The 24,710-nt window shown below is 54.4% G+C and overlaps 1 protein-coding gene across 2 annotated transcripts; it reads left to right on the top strand.

Moving 5' to 3' along the window:
- The first annotated feature begins 39 nt into the window (after positions 1-39).
- Positions 40-24,649, top strand: COPG1 (COPI coat complex subunit gamma 1). Of its 2 annotated transcripts, XM_004284337.4 has the most exons (24): positions 40-343; positions 1,237-1,289; positions 1,965-2,045; positions 2,285-2,356; positions 2,485-2,564; positions 3,981-4,056; positions 4,267-4,359; positions 4,782-4,868; positions 6,007-6,164; positions 6,259-6,392; positions 7,986-8,053; positions 8,239-8,427; positions 10,363-10,458; positions 12,440-12,683; positions 13,471-13,546; positions 14,855-14,958; positions 15,342-15,467; positions 15,777-15,845; positions 18,401-18,543; positions 18,828-18,999; positions 19,607-19,704; positions 21,806-21,944; positions 22,182-22,280; positions 24,168-24,649. In XM_004284337.4, exons 1-24 carry the CDS (start codon positions 154-156, stop codon positions 24,296-24,298), a joined length of 2,778 nt encoding a protein of 925 aa, XP_004284385.2. In that variant the 5' UTR covers positions 40-153; the 3' UTR covers positions 24,299-24,649. The 2 variants fall into 2 exon arrangements, with proteins under 2 accessions (XP_004284385.2, XP_049549670.1); XM_049693713.1 differs by lacking the exon at positions 1,237-1,289 and having other exon boundaries at positions 210-343.
- The last annotated feature ends 61 nt before the right edge of the window (positions 24,650-24,710 follow it).

Here is a 24,710-nt window from a genome sequence, read left to right as displayed (position 1 = left end):
TGCTAGGGCCTCGCCTCCGAAAGCACATTTAAACTCCCGCCACAGGCATGAGGCGGGAACGAATGCACCGAGAGGAGAGCGTAAGGCCCCGAATTAAGCCCCGGCCCCTCCCGGCAGGGACGGGGTTACGCCTGACGGGGCGAAGCGTCCCGGATGTGCGCATGCGCGGAGCGCGGAGTGCGCCTGCGCACAGCGCCGGGCGACGTGGCCGGCCGGAAGTGGCCCGTGCGGAACCTCCGGAGGACCACCGTAGTCAGTCGGTCAGTCCCGTGCCAGGTGCTGGTTCGCGCCCCCGCCGGCACCACCATGCTGAAGAAATTTGACAAGAAGGACGAGGAATCGGGTGAGGGGGGCGAGGCGTGGGGGAGGCCGGACCTATGCCCAGGCTCTCGGCGGCCTCCCCGGCGGCCTCTGTCCCGACCCGAGGCCCCGGGAGGGACGGGAGCTTGTGCGAGGGGCTGCCGCCGGTCAGTGGCAAGCCCTGGAGAGCCCGAGCAGGCTCCACTGCCCCACACTCGTAAGCTCGGACCGCGATCCGCTGGGTGACCTTGGGCGGGTCGCACGCCTCTCTGGGCCTCAGTTTCCCCATCTGTTAGGGGAGGGCGCCGCGCGCGATGCTCTTGTGGGGATTCGCTGGGGCTACGTCGGTGCTGACCGGACTGGGGAGCACAGTGTCCCGTGGCTGAGAACCCTGATTCTCATGCATTTACCCAGTAAACATATATTGAGCGCTTACTGCATGCCAGGCTGTACTGTGCCCTGACATTGCAGTAGAACAAGTGAGACGCTCAGTGCTCGAGCCCGGAATATTAGAATGGTCGCGACGTAGTGGAGGAAACAGACGTCAGTCAGATACTGAGGTGTGTAACTAATTACACGTGTGATATGTGCCAAGCACAGACTCTAGTCGCTGGAAGTGGTGGTCCCGCACGTAGTAGGAACTCAGTTAAGTACCAGTTGCATAAATGAATGCAAGATGTGACACTATGAGAAGCACACAAGGACTGTACCAGGGCTGCTGGGTGACTGTGAGTCAGTGGCTTGGGATGGAGGGAGCTCCCCTTGCAGGAGGATGGCTGGATCTACTGGCAGTTTGTAGAGCTTTGGTTGCCACTCAGAGGAGTTGGAACTTGACTACGTTGGGCACTGGGACATGTTTCCCTTGGCTACGTCTGAGAGAGTTCTGAAATTCAGGGTCGCAGCCTGTGCTCAGTCCTGCCTGTGCTCTGACTGTAGGTGGAGGCTCCAACCCGTTCCAGCACCTTGAGAAGAGCGCAGTGCTCCAGGAGGCAAGTGTCATTTGCTCCCGTCTCTTCCGTCACGAGTGTTCCTAGTCGGCGTGCGGGCGCGTTCAGAGTGCTGGTTTAAAGGACAGCAGGGGAGAGACCTGCTCCTGGAAAGACGGGGGCACTTTGTTCCCGGGGAGGGTTCATTAGGCCTGTCTTTTTCTTTGTCTTCGTTTCTCCTTCTAGTTAATTAACAAGCGTTGCCAGGCTTCCCTGGTGGCTCAGTGGTTGAGAGTCCGCCTGCCGATGCAGGGGACGCGGGTTCGTGCCCTGGTCCGGGAAGATCCCACATGCCGCGGAGTGGTTGGGCCCGTGAGCCATGGCTGCTGAGCCTGTGCGTCTAGAGCCTGTGCTCCGCAACGGGAGAGGCCACAACAGTGAGAGGCCCACATACCGCAAAAAATAAATAAATAAATAAATAAATAAAAATAAGCGTTGTCTGACTATCCATTAGTTACTAAGTCAGCACATCCTCAGCTAATATTTAGGGAAAATTTCAGGAGTTGTTAATAGGTAAAGTAAGAAAAAAGCAAAACAAGACTCTTTCCTTATGAAAATAAGGTTGGGCAAGTGTATTTATTTACACTGGGCCTTCTCAGACCTCGATGTGCTTGAGGGCAGTCAGGGAAGGGAAATAAACTCAGCCAGAAGGTAATATCCTTGGTCGCTTCTTCCTAGGCCCGCGTGTTTAACGAAACTCCCATCAATCCTCGGAAATGTGCCCACATCCTCACCAAGATCCTCTACCTCATAAACCAGGTAACAGGGTGAGGCTTGGGGGTGGGGAAGATGGTACTGGGGTGTGTTGGGGGCAGGGGCACAGCCCCTGTGTATTTGTAGCCAGCGGCCCAGCTCTGGGTCCCCTCAGCGTCCCACTCCGATGTGTCGCCCTTGACGGAGCCTCTGCAGGGTCCGAGGGTCTGGCCTGGGCTGATCCGGCAGGAAGAGCATTCTGGCTCGTCTGTCCCAAGCTGAGACTTCTTTCTTGATTATAACAGGGGGAGCACCTGGGGACCACAGAAGCAACCGAGGCCTTCTTTGCCATGACCAAACTCTTTCAGTCCAACGATGTAAGTGTCCCCACCCCAGCCCTCCTCCAGAGGGGGCAGCTCTGACAGGGTGGTGGGAGGGCCTCCTGTCAGCAAGGCTGCCTCATGCTGTGCCAGGGGTCAGAGGGCTTTTCGCATCTCTTGCGCAGCCCACCCTCCGTCGGATGTGCTACTTGACCATCAAGGAGATGTCCTGCATCGCAGAGGATGTCATCATTGTGACCAGCAGGCGAGTCTTGGTCTCTGAATGATCCACCGACACAGAGCCCATCTTCTCACGAGTACCAGGCGCTCAGACTTCGGCTTACGCATTGCCTGCGCCCTTTTTTTTTTTTTTTTTTTTTAATTTTTAACTCAGTTCTTCCTTCCTTCCTTCTTTTCTTTCATTTCTTTCATTTTTGGCTGTGTTTGGGTCTTTGTTTCTGTTTGAGGGCTTTCTCTAGTTGTGGCGAGCGGGGGCCACTCTTCATCACGGTGCGCGGGCCTCTCACTATCGCGGCCTCTCTTGCTGCGGAGCACAGGCTCCAGACGCGCAGGCTCAGTAGCTGTGGCTCACGGGCCTAGTTGCTCTGTGGCATGTGGGATCTTCCCAGACCAGGGCTCGAACCTGTGTCCCCTGCATAGGCAGGCAGATTCTGAATCACTGCGCCACCAGGGAAGCCCGCCCGTGCCCTTTTCTGCTTTGCTCTCCTGTCTCCCTCGTCCTTCAGTCACCCTGCCCACCAGTGGCGGCCTCCAGGGTGGGCAGTTTCCCTTTTAATTCTCTGGCCTGAACTTAGGCACAGAGCCTTCCTTCCCTTGATTCCTCTCAGTCAACTGAGGCAGCCGGAAGTTTCACAAAGACTCTAGCGAGTACCAAGAGAAAGCCCAGGGAGGATACACGTAGGGGTATATATACATGGGGAGCACAGGCAGACTCACTCACTAAGGACTGCTTTGCTCACTAAGTGTTAGGCTGAGGGATTCAGGGGACAGAGTGGACTGAAATATAATCCCTGGGCTCAGTTATTTTATTGCTTCTTGCCACAGTTTCGGGGGGGACGTTATACATTCGTGTGTAGGTTCATTTAGACAATATTTATCGTCTGTCAGCCCCCGTGTAACTCTGGGAATAGAGCAGCAAACACGACAGGCATGGCCTCTGCAGCCCCAGAATTTACCGAGAAGTAACCCAGCAGACAGGCATTAGGGAAGTGTGACAGCTCTGAGAGCAGATCAGGAGGACAGCCAACTTGAATTTGGGTCAGGAAAGGCCTCCTGGAACTGTCTGAGTGGAGTCCTGAGGGCTGAGTGAGAAGTAGCAGGACAGAGGTGGAGGTGAGGGGGGCAGTGCGGTCGGCTGAGGGGACGCAGGTGCCAGGGCCTGGGGTGGAGAGCACGGCCTGTTTGGGGACGTCTCTGTGAGGGGCTGATGGGGATGGCAGCAGGAAGCCTCTGGAAGGTTTCAGTCAGAGCAGGGGAGTGACCCGGTCGGTTTTCAGTTTTATGAAAAACCCTCTGGCTGCTGTGTGGTGTTTGGTGGGGAAGGGTTAAGAGCACAGGGAGGACGCCCGTTAGGAGACTGGCGTGGTGACCTGGGGTGGGCAGGGCGGGGCCGGGGGGGCAGGCCCGGCCCCTGCGTGAGGCCATCGCCTTGTCCCTGCAGCTTGACGAAGGACATGACTGGGAAGGAGGACAGCTACCGGGGCCCGGCCGTGCGCGCCCTCTGCCAGATCACTGACGTGAGTCCCCCTTGGCCAGCTCGGTCGCCGCGGGGTCTCACCCTTCACGTGCTCTAGCTCGTCCCCCGGCTCCTGGGAGGGGTGTGGGGACGCAGGACATGAGCCTGCTTCCTCCCTCCTGGCCGTCCCTCCTCCACACCCTGTCTCCTGCACTCCTGAGGGCGGCCGGGACTGACCGGGCCCCCTCCCGCCCACCCCTTGTCCCCGCAGAGCACCATGCTACAGGCTATAGAGCGCTACATGAAGCAGGCCATCGTGGACAAGGTGCCCAGCGTCTCCAGCTCTGCTCTGGTGTCTTCCCTGGTGTGTAGCCTCAGCAGGGGCTGGGGGCGGGCGCTGGATTGGGAGACTGAAGAAACATCAAAGTCGCTTTCCAAAAGAAAAGAAAAGCTTCATATCCCCAGATCTGAGAGTCCCACCCCCTTCTCAGTGAAGAGCTCCCGGGGAACTCTGGGTTAATTGAGGGGCCAGTTGGACAGCCTTGACCCATCCTTTGGGGTGACAGATTTTTGGAATTTGAGCCTGGCAGGAAGTCTGCCAGGGCAGGGAGAGTGAGGGTGGGAGCTGTCCCGAGTCTGTGCACTTCTCAGAGGACCCGGACGACAGAGGGGCCCTGGGCTGTTTCTGAGGGAAGACCCAGAGCCAGCTGAACTGTGGCCAGACCGGGAGGTGTGATGGCAGAGCATCCTGCCCGCCCACCCCTCAATGCGCCCTGTGCCCCACAGCACCTGCTCAAGTGCAGCTTCGACGTGGTCAAGCGCTGGGTGAACGAGGCCCAGGAGGCGGCATCCAGTGATAACATCATGGTCCAGGTGAGCAAAGCAGTGATATTGAAGATACTTAGGCTGGTGGCACTGTCCTGGCCAGACAGCATGGACTCTTACCACGGAGATCCTGGCGGCCCCTGGCTGGAGCAGGCTTTAATCGTTTTGTCGTTGTGGGGAGACTTGGGGGGTTTGGGGAAAGAATCCAGGGCACCACTTGCAGGGGGAGTTGGGTTGGAGACGTTACTAGCTGGTACCGAAGTATCGAGTGTTTTGATAACCAGGGTGTTGTTTTGGGGTATGCGACGCAGCTGACCTGGCCCAGCTGGCTTTGGTAGTGATGCACGGAAGCATCCTGGTGGGGCTTTCGGGTGCTGATCTCTTCCTCAGTGACTTCAGCCAGGAACCCCTTTATTTCCGTGAGTCTCAGTTTCCTTGTCTGTAAAACAGGAAAGAAAGTCTTCGCCTCACAAAGCTGTGAGGATCAAATGAGAGCCTCTGTAGCCTCTGCCCATCTGCCTACCTGCAGCCTCCCTGTGTGGGCATCTGTTCCCTCCCTCTGTGCCCTTTGTGCTGGGTCTCATCTCCAGGACCAGCTGTGGCCCCTCCAACCCTTCCCAGGGTCAGAGAAGCTTCCCACATAGAAGGCCCTTGAGTGTCACCCTGGTAAGGAATAAGGAAAGAGCAGAGGGGACAGGAGGTAACTCCGTGTGCCTTCCCTCTGCAGACCTAGCCTTGCCGGCAGCAGCCACAAGTCCTTGGGAAGGGCAGTGGGGGCAGAAGTACCTGTCACACGGTGTCACACGTAAGGTCTGACGCTGTGAGGGCTCACGTCTGCACAGCACCTTACGACACGTGTCCCCCTCGAGGCCTGGCTCCCGCTTTCTCTATCTGGTCAGAGACACCTGGTCTCCTCCTGGTCTTCCATCTGTGGCACCTGTTGTCCTCTCCACACCTGCACTCACGCTGCCTGTCGAGGCCCTTGCTGAAACGGGGCGGATGAGGACTGCAGACACCCAGGTGGCTTGTTGGGCACGGTCGTACCCAGGCTCTGGAGGAAGCGACCACGATGCCCATCCCAGAGACGAGGAGGCCAGAGCCCAGAGGGACCGTGACCTTCAGAGCCCCACGGCCAGGGGGCCCGGCCTCACAAGCCCGTGCTCTGCTGCCCTTTCCCGCTCTCTAGTACCACGCGCTGGGGCTCCTGTACCACGTGCGGAAGAACGACCGCCTGGCTGTCAGCAAGATGATCAGCAAGTTCACGCGGCACGGCCTCAAGTCCCCCTTCGCCTACTGCATGATGATCCGCGTGGCCAGCCGGCAGCTGGAGGAGGAGGACGGCAGGTAGTGGCACTGTGTCCTCCCTCATGCCACGTGAGGCCTTGCCCGTCTCCCGGACGGGCCCCCCAGCATCCTCTTGCCACCTGTTGTCCCGCAGCCGCGACAGCCCGCTGTTCGACTTCATCGAGAGCTGCTTGCGCAACAAGCACGAGATGGTGGTGTACGAAGCCGCCTCGGCCATCGTCAACCTGCCGGGCTGCAGTGCCAAGGAGCTGGCCCCAGCCGTGTCAGGTGACCAGGCGCTCCCCACCCAAGCCCCGCACGCCTGTGCCTGCCAGAAGCTAGGCCCTGGGCCAGGGGGCACGGGAAAGAAAGGAAATGCCCTCAGGCGGGCCGCACGCTACGGTTAAGAGAGGGCATCAGTCCCCAGGCAGCACCTGCTCCCTGCCGGGCCAGGGCCTCTCACCTGGGCTCTGGCGGGTGGCGGAGGCGAGGTTCAGAGGCGCTCTTCCGCCTGCGGGTGGCTGCCGTGGCAGGAGGACCCGGCGGAGGAAGCCCGCATTTATGAAGCCAGGGCCCGGGCCGTCTCAGGGAGGAGAAAGAGGGCTTGGTCAGAGTCTGGACAGGAGCGTGGGTTGCAGTCCTGGCTCTGTGGCAGGGCAGCTGGGCGAGCCTGGGCGAGCCAGCTGTCCTCTCTGCGGGAAGGATAGCAATCGTGCCGTTACACTGGCAGCGTGGTGCACGCGGCACCTGCACTCTGGGCGGTCGTGCAGCAGAATCCGCTGGGCTCCCGCTGCTGTCGGGCCAGCTGCTGAGTGATCAGTGCCTTGATCGTGCAGGCCCCTGTGCTGAGCGTTGAGATCTCACTACATGTCGGGGTAGCAGGCACGTGACGGTGGGCTAAGTGTTCGGTCCTGGAAGGCGGGTGCATTGAGAAGTGGGACTTGGAGCAGGAGGGAAGGGGCAAGCGTCCCAGAAGGACAGGCCTAGTAATGGAAGCCATGATGTTCTGCCAGAGAGTTCCAGCTGCAGAGGTTGAGGAATGGTTGGCCCTCCTGCTTTTCTCATGTTCTCCAGAATAAGGTTGCAAGCCTGTCAGGCGGAGAGATGGGGTTCACATTTGCTGAGAGAAGTCTCTCCTCCTCCTTGGCGACAGAAGCAAAAGAACTAAATGAATTCATTCCCTGGTTCGAATGTTTGTTCTTTCTTGTTATATTACTCATGTTCCAGAATAACGAAAGTCAAACAGAGAGAGCTTTTAAAATAAGGGTTGTTTAAGAAAACTGTAAATAAGTGCTGAAAAAGTATAAGAGAATGGAAGCCAAGTTATGAGGAGAGGAACGTAGACACTGCAGAAAACAGCAGTCATGTTCTCCGCTCCAGCGAGTGCACCCGGAGCCTGAGCTTCCTGAGGCCAAGGCACGGGCTGGGGCGGCCGATGCTCTGCCGGGACCCCGGGTAGGGCAACGGCCTGGGCCCCGGGGCAGGCAGCCCCGGATGTCAGTCCTGGATCTGCCACTTCCTGGCTGCTGGCCTCGTTCCTTCAGTCGCTCTGCCCCTTTGTGCCTTGGCCTCTGTGTCTTTGAAATGGAGAGATACGGGAGCTGCTTTGCAGGCGTGTGCTCAGCCCTCTGCCCGGCACTCTAGGCTCCCACGTGTGAACCGCTGGGCAGTTGCAAGTGTGCCCACGGGTCCGTGCGAGGCTCAGGTGCCCACGCAGAGAACGGCTGTCTCCTTGGTTGGGGTGGTGGCACCAGCAGGAAGACAGCTGGACGCAGCCTCAGAGCCCTTGCATGTGTGCCCCGCCGCTGTGCCCGGTCCCTGCCCCTCGTGGGGGCCCCTGGGCTTCCCGGCAGCCCAGCACCCTTATTTGTCTCCCCGCAGTGCTCCAGCTCTTCTGCAGCTCCCCCAAGGCTGCGCTCCGTTATGCCGCCGTCCGCACCCTCAACAAGGTGAGTTCGGAGTGGGCCGAGTGGGGCTGGGGGAGTCTCCCGGCTCCCGCCCTGCGGGAGGTGCAGCCCTGGCCCGCCTCTGTCCTCCGGCAGTGACCTGAGCTCACCCGAAGGACCAGCGGAACGGTGGGGGACCTGCTGTACCCCGTCCCTGTCCTCATGTCTTTCCTCCCGAATCAAAACAGGTGGCCATGAAGCATCCATCTGCGGTGACAGCTTGTAACCTGGACCTGGAGAACCTGGTTACAGACTCGAACCGCAGCATCGCCACGCTGGCCATCACCACTCTCCTCAAGACGGGCAGCGAGGGCAGCATCGACCGCCTCATGAAGCAGATCTCCTCCTTCATGTCAGAGATCTCGGATGAGTTCAAGGTCCATAGCCCCCGCCTGCCGCGTCCCCGCTCCGAGCCGGGGCGGAGGTTCTGGGGGGCTGGTGGGGCAGAGGGCTGGCAGAGGTGAGCGCGATGCTGCTTCCGGCTTTTGTCCAGCGAGGCCAGGAGCCTCCAGGCCAGCTTGTTAAGTTCTTCAGTGTTTCTTGTGCGCTTGCCATGTGCTGGGCAGAGTTTGGAGAAAGGGGAACAGAGCAGTGGACAGACCTGTCCTGCTCTCGTGGAGCTTGCTTGCTGAGGAGGGGAGGTGGACAGTCAACGAGGTGGGACACGGTAATTTCACACACTAGTGCAGGGAGGAAACCCCACAGGGTAGAGGTTCCCAGGAGGAGCTGCCCCGGGGAGGTACCTGGGAAGACATGGGAGAAAAGGCAGAAGCAAGTGTGTTGGGAACAAGAGGAAGGGGCTGAAGTGCCAGGTTGGGGGCTTCGCGGCCAGTGGAGGCCATGAAGTCGGAGCAGGTGGTGGCGAGACCGTGTGAGGTCCGGGGGCTCGTGATAAAGAGCTGTGGCTTTAAGGAAGCTGCTAAAGCGTTCTCTGTAGTGTTCTCTAAACTTTTATTTTCAAACAATTCACAGAAGGTTGTAAAGAAATACACTGAGAATTCCCGTGCTCCCCTCCCCCAGCTGCCTCGTCCTCCAGCACCCACAGGGCCACAGGACAGTGTCACAGCACAGGCACAGGCCGCATTTTACTCACCAGTTACACGTGTGTGTGTGTGTGTGTGTGTGTGTGTGTGTGTGTGTGTGTGTGTGTGTGTGTGTGTGTGTGTGTGTGTGTGTGAGAAACTGCGTAAGATACTGGAAGCTCAACTGCACCACCACCAGGAGACTCCCTGCCGTTTCCTACATAGCTGCACCCATCCCCTCCTCCCCTCCCTACACGCTGTTCTCAACTTCTGTAACAATGTTATTTCACAACAGTTAACATAAACGTTAGTATGTTGTTGGAGAGCTTTAATCAGGGCAGGAGGCAGACAGACGGCAATGTGAATGACTGTGATAGAGCATGGTGAGTTCTGTAGCAGGAATGATACAAAGTAGGTGGAATCAACTCTGCCTGTGGGTTGTAGGAATACTTTGTAGACTGTGGAAGGACACAGCGAGACTTGCATGTAGAGAGATCCTTCCCAAGCTGCTGGAGGGTGAACTGGACTGAGGCTTGGTTGTGGGAGCTGGGCAGAGAGGTGAAGGCACCCGCAGGCCTGGGAAGCGGGAGGGGGGCTGGTCTCAGAGCCCCTGGGGAACAGGGCGCCATGTGACAGCTGAGGGCGTGAACGTCCTCAGAGGTGAGTCCGTGTTCTAGTTGGGGTTCACGGTGCTGTGGATGCGTTTGGGGAAGGAGGGAGATGGTCAGGGCTGAGAGGAGGGAAGCGGGGGTAATGGTGGTGATTGCGGCCAAGTTTGAGGTCCCCATGGGCACCAGGTGCAGTTGTGTGGTAGACATTTGGAAGCACTGCTCTTGAACTCAGACCAGAGACAGAGATTTGGGCGTTGGGGGCATAGAAGAGGTGGTTAAAACCACGGGAGGAGATGAGATTGCCAAAGAGACTGAGAAGAGTAGAGGGCTGGGGCCAGAGCACCCCAAGGGGCAGCCTGAGCTGGAAGGCTCAGGGGTGGGAATGGTGGGGGAGGGGAGAAGCAGGACAGGCGGGATGGAGGGGCTGGCGGACTTTGCTTGAAGTCTGAGTAGAGGGACCCAGAGTCTGGATCTGGGCCTCGGGACTTCTGTGCATGCCTCCCTGTCTGGGGGGCTCGGGGCTGTGGGCCCGCCGAGGGTGGAGGTGGGGCTCCCCTCGCGTCTTGGCCTGTTGCTCCCAGGGCCCGGCCCTGCCTGAGGAAGGACTCTGCTGGCACTGGGTGCATGAAGTAACCACCAGGTGGCAGGGCTGCCGCTAACGCATGTCTCTTTGGCCCAGGTGGTGGTGGTCCAGGCCATCAGCGCACTGTGTCAGAAGTACCCTCGCAAGCACGCTGTGCTCATGAGCTTCCTGTTCTCCATGCTGCGTGAGGAGGTAAGAGCAGGGCGCTCGGGCGCCAGGTCTCCTGTGCAGGTGGTGGCCTGGCCGCTGGCTCCACACCCAACTAGTTCTCGGGTGTACCCAGTCCACCTGCTGGCCGGCTGCTTTCCCAGTGCCCGCGGCCCTTGAAACTCCTCATGGGCTGGCAGTGTAAACATGCACCAGTCACTGTGATCACACTGATAACCCTAATGGCGCGCTACCCGGGCTCTAGAGACCCAGCAGATGCCCCAAGGTGATGCTTGTGTAGAAGATGGGAAACAGTTCTGTCTGGTGTCATCTCGCGTAGAAATATTCCAGCCGTTCCAGGAGCTCCAGGGTGGTTTCTTGGGAAACTGAGGCTAATAACGTGACATTGGTTCTCTTTTTGTTCCTGACGTGAATTAGTGATTCACATGGGCCACCTTTCTTGGTCGTCTCAACAAAACTGGTCCGTTCAGAGGAGCAGAAGCAGAGTGTTCATGCAGTAGATTTGGTCCCCAGATATTTGGTGGCCCTTTGCCCCAGCCCCAGATGGGCCCTTGGACCAAGGCAGTAGAGGAACCGTTGCCTTGGGTGCCTTTGGGGTTCCCAGGAATATGAGAAGGGAGCAGGGCTTAGGGTGCCTTCAGCTGACGGCCCAGCACAGTGGAGACACCACACAGCATAAACCATCTTGTGATCCTCATAACAGGCCTTGTCGTAGACGTTATTTTCTCCCTTTAAAAATCAGGGATCTGAGACCACCTGCCTGTGGCCACCTGGTCAGTAAGTGTCTGGCTCCAGAGCCCGTGGTTTTCTCCCGGACCTCCCTGCCTCCCAGGACAACGTGTGGCTCCACGGAAGACAGCGTGAGAGCTTCACTCATTAGAACACAGCACTCAGACACCGAGACCCTGTCTGCTAGAAAAGGGTCTGTCCCTCAGCCCAGGGTGTGTCAGCCATGAGCCGCTGCAGGCAAAGCCCTGCAGTTACTCTGAACCTGTCAGTGCCCAGTCGGCGGGCAGGCTGCAGAACCGGTATCATAGCGAGGGCACCTGCTGACCGAACAGCCTTATTGAAATGTAAGGCGCGTGTGTAATTCACAGAGCGTATTTATTCTTCACAATAACCCATGAGGTCAGTACACTAATGGTCCTTGTTATGAAGGTACCTGAGGCTCAGACAAAGAGAGTGACTTATCACGGCCGTAAAACAAACTAATCTGAGAACAGGGGCCAGGTTTGACCCACAGACAAGTTCTACTTCGGTTGTGCAGAGTTTTACACATTTTGAATTAGTAGCCGTTATTTAAAAATCAGGAAAACCACCTCGATAGATTTCCAGTTTCTCTTTAAAAACTTCTAAGACCTGGCAACGCTAGGCTGCGTGGTGATTTCACTCTTTAGATGGGATGGGCACTATGCATGCGCCAGCATCCCATCCCGTGTGCTGCGCATTGCCGGGTTACGGCCGGGCGCCTAGCGGGTATCTCACTTGCCACTTCTGTTATTAAAGTCTGTAAGTGGCAGAGCATAGATTTGACCCGGGATCTTTTGTCTCTCTACTGCCCTATTCTGCCTTCTTTTAAACTGTCATAAAATACCCACGACATAGAATTCTATTATCTGTCTTTAAGTGTAGAGTTCAGTATTGTGAAGTACATTCACACTGGCGTGCAGTTAACCTCCAGAACGTTTTCATACTGTAAAACTGAACTCTGTTCCCATTAAACACTAACACCCCACTCCTCCAGCATCCACATCACCCATTCTGCCTTTATCTCAAACTTGGAAAGAAAATGAAGTCCCAAATATTTCTCTTAAGCCATCTACTCTTAGAACCGGCAGGGCCCCAGCGAGCATTATGCCCGAGCCTTTTGTTTTGCACAAAAGGGAGGTAGAGGCCGGGAGAGCCGGGCCCTCGTCACGGGGTTCAGTGCCTGGACCGCTGTGCCGGGTCCCGTTAGGCTCTGGAGAGAGCAGCCTCGGCACTCAGCTCGCCCCTCGTGCTGCAGGGCGGCTTTGAGTACAAGCGGGCCATTGTGGACTGCATCATCAGCATCATCGAGGAGAACTCGGAGAGCAAGGAGACGGGGCTGTCGCACCTGTGCGAGTTCATCGAGGACTGCGAGTTCACCGTGCTGGCCACGCGCATCCTGCACCTCCTGGGCCAGGAGGGGCCCAAGACCAACAACCCCTCCAAGTACATCCGCTTCATCTACAACCGAGTGGTCCTGGAGCATGAGGAGGTCCGGGCAGGTGGGTCAGCAGGGCTGCCCCTGGGCCCCGGGCTTGCCCTGCAGTAGACCCCCCAGCAAAGGGCCCTGAGCCCCCGGGGGGACACGGGCACCTGCCTCACAAGCTCGGTGTTTTATAATCTTGTAGCAAGGACCTTAGATGTTTGGGCATCATCTAGGTGAATGGTTCTTAACCTCTAATTCGGCTTAGTGATTTTTTTGTTTTTAAGTGTCACTATATGTCGTCGTTTAACTTTCTTTCTCTCTTTCTCGCTCCCTTTTTCCTTTCTTTCCTCCTTTCTTTCTTTCTTTCTTCTTGGTGTTTAGTTTTTTATTTTTAGTAATAGCTTTGTTGAGATAATTCACATACGATAAAACTCTTTTAAATGAGTGTGCAATTCAACGTGCAACCATCATATTCTTAATTTTACTTTTAATTTATTGCTCTTTTTTTCTCAAGCCCTCTCTGGACAGATGTTCCTCTTTCAGCAGTTGTTACTCATTCAGTGGTAGTTTGTTCTCTTGTTTATGGTCGTGTACTGCTTCACTGTGAGCTGAGGCCATTTGGATACAGAAGTTGAGGGCAGCTCTCGTGGCCTCTTCTTAGTTAATACTGAAAAGGACTCCTGGGACGCAAGAACAGGGCTGCCTTCCCCGTGAGAGGCAAGGAGTTGAGGCCGGGTGGTGCCCACGTGACCGAGGCTCCTTGTTTCATGGTGTTGGGTTGGGCCTGCTGGGTCGGGGCTGCTTGGCTCTGGATGGCCCATTCCGAGCCCTGGCAGTAAATCGTATTTGCTTCGTAAACACAGGCGCTGTCAGTGCTCTGGCCAAGTTCGGAGCGCAGAACGAAGAGATGCTGCCCAGTATCTTGGTGTTGCTGAAGAGGTGAGTCCAGGCCACGGGCCTGGTGGACAAGTGTTCCCTTGGGCCCAGGCCGCTGTCCTTTGTATCTTTTTAATTGAAAAAGGGGAGAAAAGATACACAACTATTGATTATAGGAAAAAATGGAAACACAGAAAAGTATGGGACTTCCCTGGGGGTCCAGTGGGTAAGACTCTGCCCTCCCAATGCAAGGGGCCCAGGTTCTATCCCAGGTCGAGGAACTACATCCTGCATGCCGCAACTAAGACCCTGAACAGCCTAAATTAATTAATTAAAAAAAAAAGAAAAGCATGAAAAATAATGTCATGCAAAAATCCCTCCACCTAGGCGTTAATTTGAGGTGTTTTCTATTTTTAAAAAACAGCTTTATTGAGATATAATTCAAGACCCATACGATGTACCCATTTAAAATGTATAATACGATGGTTTTAGTATATTCAGAGTTGCATAATGATTGCCACAGTCTAAGTTGAAAACTTTTTTTTTTTTTTTTTTTTTGGCCATGTCGCATGGCTTGTGGGATCTTAGTTCCCGACCAGGGATGGAACCTGTGCCCCCTGCAGTGGAAGTGCAGAGTCCTAACCACTGGACCACTGGGGAAGCCCCGACAACATTTTTAGCACCCCCAAAAGAAACAGTGTACCGATGAATAGTCATCACAATTCCTCCCAGCCCCCCAGCCCTAGTCAGCCACTCGCTTTCCTTCTGGCTCTGGATTTGCCCGTTCTGGACACCTCATATAAACTCAGGCATACAGAATGTCGCCTTTCATGTGTCTGGCTTCTTCATGATGTTTTCAGGGTTCATCCGTGTTGTAGCATGTGCCAGAACTTCATTCCTTCTTATGGGCAGATAATATTCCATTGCATGAATAGACCACATTTTGTTTGCCGGTACATCCGTTGATAGGCATCTGGGTTGTTTCCACTTCGTGGCTGTTGTGACTAGTGCTGCTGTAAACAGTTGTGTGCGACTTTTTGTATGACGTGTTTTCAGTTCTCTTGTGTGTATACCCAGGAGTGGAATTGTTGGGTCATATTAAATTCTTTTGTGATGTATGCTGTGGATATAGGAGATTGCCTCCCTCACTGGGTGGGCTCTGGGGAGAGGGTCCAGGGAGTATGAATACGGCCACCTCCTAGTTAATTAGAGTCCCGCGGGCCCTTCTGTGCATTTGATGCCTGGGTCCACATCCGAGGACTGAGCTTTAAGAGACCTGCTTCCTCTCACTGATCTCTGCTGAAGCCCTGCAGCATCCCTCCTGCCACCCTATGGGGCCCTTGTCAGGAGGACCTTGTGTTCTGGCCACAGGTGTGTGATGGACGATGACAACGAAGTAAGGGACCGGGCCACCTTCTATCTCAGTGTCCTGGAGCAGAAGCAGAAGGCCCTCAATGCAGGCTATATCCTAAACGGTGAGTCTTTTCCCGGCTGACTCTGACCCAGCCCCGTAACGGAGCTGCAGTCTCGCCAGGCAGGGGAATTCGGAGGCAAGACGCTCTCGGCTGGGCTTTCATGGCAACTGCACAGCATCACTGTGATCTCAGGAGACCCAGGGCCCTGCGTTCACAGCCCTGTGGGAGGAAACAGCCCAGTGAATTGAAACACTGGTTAGTCATAAGAGCCTCCATTTGCAGAGTGCTTTACCCTTTATAAGTCCCTCTCCTATGTCCGTTTACTCCCCACATCAGTCCTGCAAAGGACGATGTCATGAGAAAGTGGGACCTCAGAGGCCTAAGTGGTTTCCCAAGGTCCTACAACCTCGACCCCAGGACCTCAGTCTCCCACTGGCCTCTAGGTCTGACCGTGTCCATCCCTGGTCTGGAGAGGGCTCTGCAGCAGTATACTCTAGAACCATCGGAAAAGCCTTTTGACCTCAAGTCTGTGCCCCTGGCCACCACACCCATGGCAGAGCAGAGAACAGGTAAGTAACACCTGCACTCCTTTCATAGGCCCTCCGGTCCAGGCCTCCGCTGGAGGGTCTGCGTTGGCTGCAAAGTCACTAAACCTGCCCAGGATGGATGGGGCTGTACTGGGCGGAGGGAGTTATCCCATCTGCCTCTGGCCACAGGAAATGAAGACGTAGGCACAGACACCTGCTCTCTTCCTCACGTGCTCTGTACTTCACACTCTCCGGGGTGGAAGTTATAATCCCTGAGTAACAGCACCGTGGTCAACACTACCCTGGCCCGTCCCTGGAGTTGTGGGTCACCATTCATGTTTGTTCCTGCAGAAAGCACCCCCATCACAGCAGCCAAGCAGCCTGAGAAGGTGGCAGCCACCCGGCAGGAGATCTTCCAAGGTGAGTAGTGGTGCTTGGCGGGGCTTCCCGGGGCCACGGCTAGGGTAGCGGTTCTTCTCCAGGGAATTAAGAGTAGGAACTGTCATCGGTTGAGTCTCTCCTGAGTGCTGGGCTCTGAGAGTGTTTAGACAGCATGTTTGACCCTCAGGTGGAGGTTATTGGGTCCTTTTGATATTGGAAGATTCGGACGTTCAGAGAGAGACAGTGATTTGCCCAAGTTTGCACAGCAAGAAGGGGAGGTGCGGGGGTGGCGGTGGAATTAAGATCCAGCTCCAACTGGCTCAGAGCTGCCTCGGCCCTGGTTCTCAGGCTCAGTTCCCTGAGGCCCAGGCCAGTTCCGGATGTCTGATGCCATATAGCTGACTCAAGGGACACAGTCCTTTGTCTCGGGTTCCAGACGTGTTCCGTCCACGTTGTCTTGCAGGGTTTTGTTTAGGTTTTCATCTGTCCCTCTGCCTTTTTTAAGGGAAGAGGCTGCGCGTCCAGTTGCCAGACCATGTTATCCACTAGATTCCTACCTTTGAGGCCTAGCACGTGTCCCTCGCTCTTGGTGATGCCCTCCCCAAGCTCCTCTCTTCTCCTCCGTGGTCCTGTGCAGTTCTCCACATTCTGTCGTCTATATTCTCTGTCATTGCACTTAGTGCCTTCCTTCCTCACAGTAGGCTCCTGATTATCGTTGAGTTAAATTAAATCCCACCTTTTCCATTCCCTTCCCGAACCCTGTCTTCCATCAACATACTGTCTCAGATTCAGCAAAACTAGGATCCTGAGCTGAGTGGGATCACTGTAATCTGAAACTTTTCCTGTGTGTTAGTTCTCTCTTGCTGCTGTCACAAGTTACCGTGAAGTTAGTGGCTTAACGTAACACAAATGTATTACCTTGTTCTGAGGACAGAAATCCAAAATGGGTTCCGCCGTGTTGGCGGTGCCAAGCCTCGCTCTGGAGGCTCTGAGGGGTTCGTCTTTGGCGGCCGCCTACGTTCGCTGCCTAGAGCCCCCGTCCTCTGTCTTCAAAGCCAGAAGCACAGCCACAGTCACATCTCTCTGCCTCTGACCCTCCTGCCTCCCTCTCACCAGGACCTTGTGGTCACTTTGGGCTCACCCAGATAATTCAGGAGACGCTCCCCAGCTCAAGATGCAACGTAATCTCTGCAAAGTGAGGGAACGTACTCACAGGTTCTGGGAATTAGCTCGTGCACATCTTGGGGGCCGTTGTTCTGCCACGCCCTCCAGGGAAGACTCCTTTGAAGCCTCTTCCAGGGACTCAAGCCCATTTGTAAACAACCTTCCGAAGCCTAATGTTTATTGATCACGTGTTAAGTTCCAGGTTCTTTGCTAGATCTTGACCTTTATTGCCTCTTCTATCTTCACAACAACCCTGTGGACAAGATTATTGTATCTATTTTATTGATGACGAGTCTGAAACTCAGGGGCAGTAGTTTATAGCTACTAACAGAGTCCCCCAGGCAGTAAGGGGCAGCGTGTCCGCAAACTTGATGCCCAATGAAATCAGTTCCCATAGAAAAGCACTCTGGCGGCTGATGCCCACAGGGGGCCTGAATGTGCCTCCTAATACGTAAGCTGGCTCTTTCTGGGCTTCTTATCGCCTGCACGTTCAGACGGCTGAAGCAGGCACACAGGCTGCCTCTTTGTGGGGGGAGAAGAGGCCACATAATAATAATGCCTTCTTTCTCTCCCTGTCCCTGAAATGTGAATCGAGTACCTGCTCAGGCAGAATATCAAATCCCTGGCCTCAGGCACAGTTCTTTTCCACATGGAGTTCAATTTAACTGGGAAGACAAGTTAAAAATCTTGAGTAGTGGTCTTCAGATATCAGTACACATCAGAGTCATCTGAGGAAACTTGTTAGAAATGCAGATTGGTGGATCCCAAACCCAGAAATTTTGAGAGTCGATCTGGGATGGGTCCAGGAATCTGCGTTGTTAACAAGCCCTCACCCCCAGGTAATTCTGACACAGGTGATTCATGACCACTCTGTGGGGAATTCTGCCCCTGCCGTAGAATAGGGGCAGCTGCCAGACGCCTTGTTCACCTGGACTCACCAGGGCTGGAACCTGGCTGTGGGCCGCAGGGAGAGGCCTTACCAGACGCCCACCGTCCACACCAAGTTGGGTTTTCTGCAACACTCTGAATCTGCAGCCTCTCCTTTTGGGCCACCGCCTTAACTGCCCCATGTGGAAGACCAGTTTGTTCTTTCACCTGGTTCCGTGGCCATCACAGCATTCAGCTCCTCGTAGCCTTTTCCCAGTCTCCCTCTTTTAAGAATCCTTGCTGAGGTTCTAAGGTTGAGGGAGTCTCCAAATGGCTTAGGCCTGGGACGTTGGGCCTGATGTCCATTGGTTGCTCTGGCATCTTGTGTGGGACAGCGGGGCGGGGTGTTTCATGTGGGTGGCACAAGCTGAGCAGTGAGGGAGGTGAGGAAACGCTCGGGTTTGTTCGGGAAGTCTGGAGTGACCACTTCAGTGGGTGGGAGAGCTTGAGGACCAGGCCTGAGGATTGAGCAGCTGAGTGAGCGTGTGGCCTGGGGGTTTCAGAGCAGCTGGCGGCAGTGCCCGAGTTCCAGGGGCTGGGGCCCCTCTTCAAGTCCTCGCCTGAGCCCGTGGCCCTCACTGAGTCGGAGACAGAGTACGTGATCCGCTGCACCAAACACACCTTCCCTGAGCACATGGTCTTCCAGGTGAGCCGGGGGGAGGCCCTCCCGCAGGGCCCTGGCACCCCACACCGGTGCTTGGAGCCCAGCCCGACGCCAGATCCACGACCAGCTGCTGTGTCCCTCGAGTCCTTGATGCAGGGCCTCTGTGGCTCCTGTGTGTCCACGTGCAGACACGGGGCCTGGGACGGGGGCCTGGGATGGGCGTCGGCGTGGCCCTGGGGTGAGAGGCAGGACCTCCTGGCTGCTCCTGTGCAGCAGGCTTGGGTCCAGGGCAGTGTCTCAGCGCCCACCCCCGCTCCCTGGTCCAGTTTGACTGCACGAACACGCTCAACGACCAGACTCTGGAGAACGTCACAGTGCAGATGGAGCCCACAGAGGCCTACGAGGTGCTGTGTTACGTGCCCGCCCGGAGCCTGCCCTACAATCAGCCCGGCACCTGCTACACGCTGGTGGCCCTGCCCAAGGAAGACCCCACGGCGGGTGAGCCCCTCTGCAGATGCCCCCCTGGCCTTGTGGGAGCCCCTGGGGGTGGGGTGGGTGGCTTGTGCGCCAGCTGTTTGTTTCCTGTCAGAGCTTCAGCTCCTTGAGGTCAGTCCCGAGAAGAAGAGAAGGACGGCTAAGTCCTGGGGCTTCTCACGCATCCGCTCACTTCCTCCTCATAGACCCCTGGGGAGCAGGGAAGTAAGACTCGGGTCAAATGGCTTGTCTGAGTTCACGTGGCTGGTAGGACGCCTGGTCCTCAAACCAGGACTCTCTCATTGTACCAGGAGAGAGCACAGAGGAAGGCCCAGAGATAGGCACAAACATGGACTGTCCCAGGTCCACTCCAACCAAAGAAACCAGGTGCTTTTTCCAGGAGCCACCCTGCAGCATCTCTGCATTCCTCTGTCTTCCTTCCCTGTGAGGGCAACTCCTGGGGGCTGCAACCTGGCTCTCCTGCCTTCTACAAGCCGGTGCCCTCTGTCCAGATTTGTGGGGCCGGGTGGCATGTGCCGCTAGTGCAGATGCAGCTGAGGCCTAAAGGGCAGGCTGTGGCCGCGCGCCCACAGAGGACCTCGCCCGACTGCCCGGCCTTCCCTCCCCGCAGTGGGCTGCACGTTCAGCTGCATGATGAAGTTCACTGTCAAGGACTGCGATCCCACCACCGGGGAGACCGACGACGAAGGCTATGAGGATGAGTATGTGGTAAGAAGCTGGGGCAAGGAGGCTTCAGGAGCTGACAGCCAGTCTTGAAGCATTTTCTTGCTGGTTTTGGTTTTGAAAGAATTTTTTTTTAAACTTAAAAAATATATACATGTTTGTGTGTAAAAAGAAAACTTGGGAAATACAAAAAGTATACAGAAACAGGAAAACATTACCCATAGTCCTTGGGAATGACTGGGGGGGTGCGGGGGCAGCTGTATCATTGCGGTTATTCTGTACATTACAGATCTTGCTGTGCTCGCTTAGAACCAGAGTGTATTTTCCTGCCATTACAAATACTTCATAAACACAATTTTTAATGACTTTAAGATACTCCCTTATCTTAATATATCCTAACTCACTTGACCTCATATTCCTTAAACGCTTGGCATTTGTGATTCCAAATTTTCACTTTAAAAAAAAATTTTTTTTGGCCGCACTGCACGGCTTGTGGGATCTTAGTACCCCAACCAGGCATTGAACCTGGGCCCTTAGCAGTGGAAGCGTGGAGTCCTAACCTCTGGACTGCCAGGGAATTCCCAAATTTTCACTTTTTAAATGCTACATTAAGCATCCCTTTGGGTACAAATTTTTATCTGCATTTCAAGTTATCTTCTTAGGACAGATTCCTAGAAGTAGAATAATTAGGTCAAAGGCTAAGTCTGATTTTAAGATTTTTTTGAGGGAATTCCCTGGTGGCGCAGTGGTTAAGAATCCGCCTGCCAGTGCAGGGGACACGGGTTCAAGCCCTGCTCCAGGATGATCCCACATGCCGTGGAGGAACTAAGCCCGTGCGCCACAACTGCTGAGCCTTTGCTCTAGAGCCCGTGTGCCCTAGAGCCCATGCTCCGCAACAAGAGAAGCCACCGCAATGAGAAGCCCGTGCACCACAATGAAGAGTAGCCCTCGCTCGCCACAACTAGAGAAACCTCGTGCACAGCAGTGAAGACCCAACACAGCCAAAAAAAAAAAAGGACTTTGATTCATACTGTCAAATTGCTTTCTAGAGAAATTGGATCAGTTTGCATCTGCTGGGCAGTCCTTTCATGCACTGAAACGTCCCTTCCAGTTCCAGCTCTCAGAGCTTGCATGGAACTGAGTGCAGGGTTGTTCTGGGGTTTGCCCCGGTCACAGTGGCTCAGTGCCATCTGAGTGCAGACCCTGATACTAAACCTGGCATGGAGATTATCAGAGCCCTCATGTCCAGAGGGGCAGTCACCGAATAACAGCTGATGGTCACTTGTGTCCTCCCAGGTCCATTGTTGAGGATGGGCCTTCCCTGAGCCAGCAATGACCTAAGGGCAGGAACTGCCCCAGGACAGGAGGGCTGGGTCTGAGGCATAGCTTCTACCGTAGGACCTGAGTCCTGCTTGTGAACACCTTACACGTGCACAGGGGTGGGGGCTCAGTGAAGAGCTGTTGGGTGAATGAATGGGGAACTTTTATGTAGTTAGTTCAAGGTGGGGGGCAGTACAACGTGTCGGCCCCAGGGAGGACACGGCTGAGTCACAGGATGCAGGCCTCGCTCCCGTCCAGTCTGGCACTTACTCTAGGCTTCAGAGTGATGTGTTCTCATAGCTGCCACCCGAGGATGAGGACAGTGGGCCCTCCACATCTGTTGGTTCTGCCTCCATGTGTTCAACCAACAGATAGAAAGTATTCAGAATTGGGGTGGGGGGTGTTCCAGAAAATTCCAAAAAGCAAAACTTGAGTTTTCCACACGAGGCAACTATTTCCATAGTGTTTGCATTGTACTTACAACTATTTACATAACATTTACATTGTATCAGGTATTATAAGTAACCTAGAGGTGATTCAAAGTATAAGGGAGGATGTGTGTGGGTTAAATGCAAATACTGCAGCATTTTATATAAAGGCCTTGAGAATCTGCAATTTTGGTATCCGAGGGGGTCCTGGAACCAGTCCCCACAGATACTGAGGGATGGCTGTAAACGGGTGAGGGTTTTCCGCCGAGGGGCCACCACTTGGCTGTGAGCACCTGTGGCTGCGTGGTGGGAAGGGGCGAGTGGCCAGAGTGGAGCAGAGGCTCGGAGGTGTCTCTCCCCTAGAGCTGTGTGCCTAACGCGCCCCTGCATCTCCCCAGCTGGAAGATCTGGAAGTCACGATAGCTGATCACATCCAAAAGGTCATGAAGCTGAACTTTGAAGCAGCCTGGGATGAGGTAGGGGATGAGTTTGAGAAGGAGGAAACATTCACCTTGTCCACCATCAAGACACTTGAAGGTAAATCCCGGGGATGCCATTTCCGGCTTGCTTGCCTTACAAGATCCTTGGCTACTGTTGAAGAGCTCCTTCCCCCGTCCCCTGCCCTCAAGTCCCCAAAGATCCAGGGCCATGTCTAGAGCACGTACTTCAGATGCCACTTCATTAAAAACTGCAGAGTGGGGTCAGGGGATGGGGGAGTGGTGGTGGCACCAGGGGGATATCGTGGGTTAATAACACCGGGATTTCTCCCCACAGAGGCTGTGGGCAATATTGTGAAGTTCTTAGGAATGCACCCTTGTGAGAGGTCAGACAAAGTGCCAGATAACAAGAACACGCACACGCTGCTCCTGGCAGGTAAGCGGCATTTCTGGTGGGAAGGGCCTTGATGCTACCGCATCCTGGGCTGAGGGCGCCCCCTGGGAACCTGGGAATTCAGAATTCACAGTGTTGAATGTTCACAGGGCATAAAGAGACCTGCAGCGAAATGTCTCCCTCCCAACAGTTGCTGCCAGTCATTCAGTTTCCCTTCCACCAGGCAACCAGTGTTATATTATAAAGCACGCTATATATCCTCCCTGTGATCGTGCGGATGTAAAAGCAAATGTGTGCGCACTTCCCTTTTTAAACTCAAATGTTTACATACAGGTGGTGTATACGTTGCTCTGCACTTGGTTTTTCACTTGACGGTGCATCTTGGAGAACTTCCTTATCGCTACTCAGAGCTTCCTCCTTTTTTTTTTTTTTTAACATAACATGAAATTTACCATTTTAACCATATTTAGGTGTATAGTTCAGTGGCATTAAGTACATTCACATTGTTGTGCAACTATCACACCATCCAACTCCAGAACTTTTTCATCATCCCAAACTGTGTGCTCAGTCTTTTTTGTAGTTTATTACTATTCCATTCTATGGATGGACCATGTTTTGTAGAACCAGTTCATGTATTGATGAACATTTAGATTGTCCTAGTCTTTTTTTTTTTAATAAATTCATTTATTTATTTTTGGCTGTGTTGGGTCTTTGCTGCTGCACGCAGTCTTTCTCTAGTTGCGGCGAGCGGGGGCTACTCTTCGTTGCAGTGCGTGGGCTTCTCATTGCGGTGGCTTCTTATTGCGGAGCAGGGGCTCTAGGCATGCGGGCTTCAGTAGTTGCGGCTCGCGGGCTCAGTAGTTGTGGCTGGCAGGCTCTAGAGCACAGGCTCAGTAGTTGTGGCGCACAGGCTTACTTGCTCCGCGGCATGTGGGATCTTCCCGGACCAGGGCTCGAACCCGTGTTCCCTAGCATTGTCAGGCGGATTCTTAACCACTGCGCCACCAGGGAAACCCTCCGCATAGTTTTACTTTACATTTCTTGTATATTGAAGGAAGTTAAGTATCTTCTCAAATGCAAAGTGCCATTTGTATTTCCTTTTCTGTGAATTGTTTTCAGATCCTTTGTCTAATTTTCTATTGGGTTGGTTGGTCTTTTCTAATAGGAGTGGGATTTTAAGCACTTACAGAAATTTTCAAATTTACACAAAAATGGGACCCCCCAAGTACTCATCCTCCATCTGCAACACAGATAGTGTCTCTACCTATACTCATTCTCCACCCCCAGATTATTTTAGAGCAAACTCCATATATAGACATTTCATATGTAAATGTTTCTGATCTGTATGCTTCTCTAAAAGCTAATGACCCTTTGTTTAAAAGGGAGGCAATACACTTATCACACCTAAAACAATGAGCGAAAGGAAATTTTTTTTCTGAGTGTTTATAAACAGGGTTAGGAAGTAGTTCTGCTTCAGTGCCCTGCTCACAGCTGACAGCCCCCAAGCCCATCATTTCTGACCACAGTGAAGCAACCTAGTCCCCCGGGTTTTGCAGACACCTGCGCTGTGGTTTTGCCATGGTGGGGCTGTCCCTTCGTCTGTGCTCTTAGATTCCATTAGCGTGTGTGAGCGCCCCTGTGATGTCAGACACAAGCCATATGTGTCCACTAATTCATTTTAGCTTGGCCGAAGCGTGAAATACGGCTAGTAGAGTGATCTCTACTGAGATCATTGATGATGCTGCAGCTCAAGAGGTAAAGTGACCTGCCCAGGGCCTCACGCAGGGATTTCAGCCAGTGCTCCTGGTTGCGGGCCCCTCCCATCTCAAGCCCCAGAGCTGCCTTCGCCAGTTGTTGCAGGTGGCCCTCTCAGCCCAGCTCTCTGTCCCCTTCTGCCTTACACACCTGTCCTTTTCTCTTCTCTTCCAGGCGTATTCCGGGGGGGTCATGACATCCTGGTGCGCTCCCGGCTGCTGCTTTTGGACGCAGTAACAATGCAGGTGACAGCCAGAAGTTCGGAGGAGCTGCCGGTGGACATCGTCTTGGCGTCTGTGGGCTAAGAGGCCAGCCTGCATAGGACCAAGTCCTACCCTTTCCCCCCAACACTGTGCAGAAGTCAGGCCTACCTTATGAACCCAGTGGAAAGTCCTTTACAAGCCAACTGTATTCAAAAACAATTAGGAATCAATGAGGGTTTTTTTTTTTTTTTTTAATTTAACCCCTGCCCCAAAACTCCCTGCTGAGGGTAACTTTTGAAAGAGGGGGATGGTTTTAGCTTGTCCTAGAACTTGCTGCCTTGCCTGCCAGGGAAGGGACATCTCAAATGAATAAAGTGCTTGCACCACCTCTTGAATTGATCCCCTAAGGAACCATCTTATCCCTATAAATAAAATCAGCATGTATTTATTGAATGACTGCTACTTCTGCAGACTCGTGCTTAGGGGTCCGGCTTCCCTACCCCCAAGGACACCT

Source organism: Orcinus orca, chromosome 10 (genome assembly GCF_937001465.1).
Source record: "Orcinus orca chromosome 10, mOrcOrc1.1, whole genome shotgun sequence".
In the NCBI taxonomy this organism is placed as follows: Eukaryota; Metazoa; Chordata; class Mammalia; order Artiodactyla; family Delphinidae; genus Orcinus; species Orcinus orca.
This window is presented reverse-complemented; position numbering and strand designations above follow the sequence as displayed.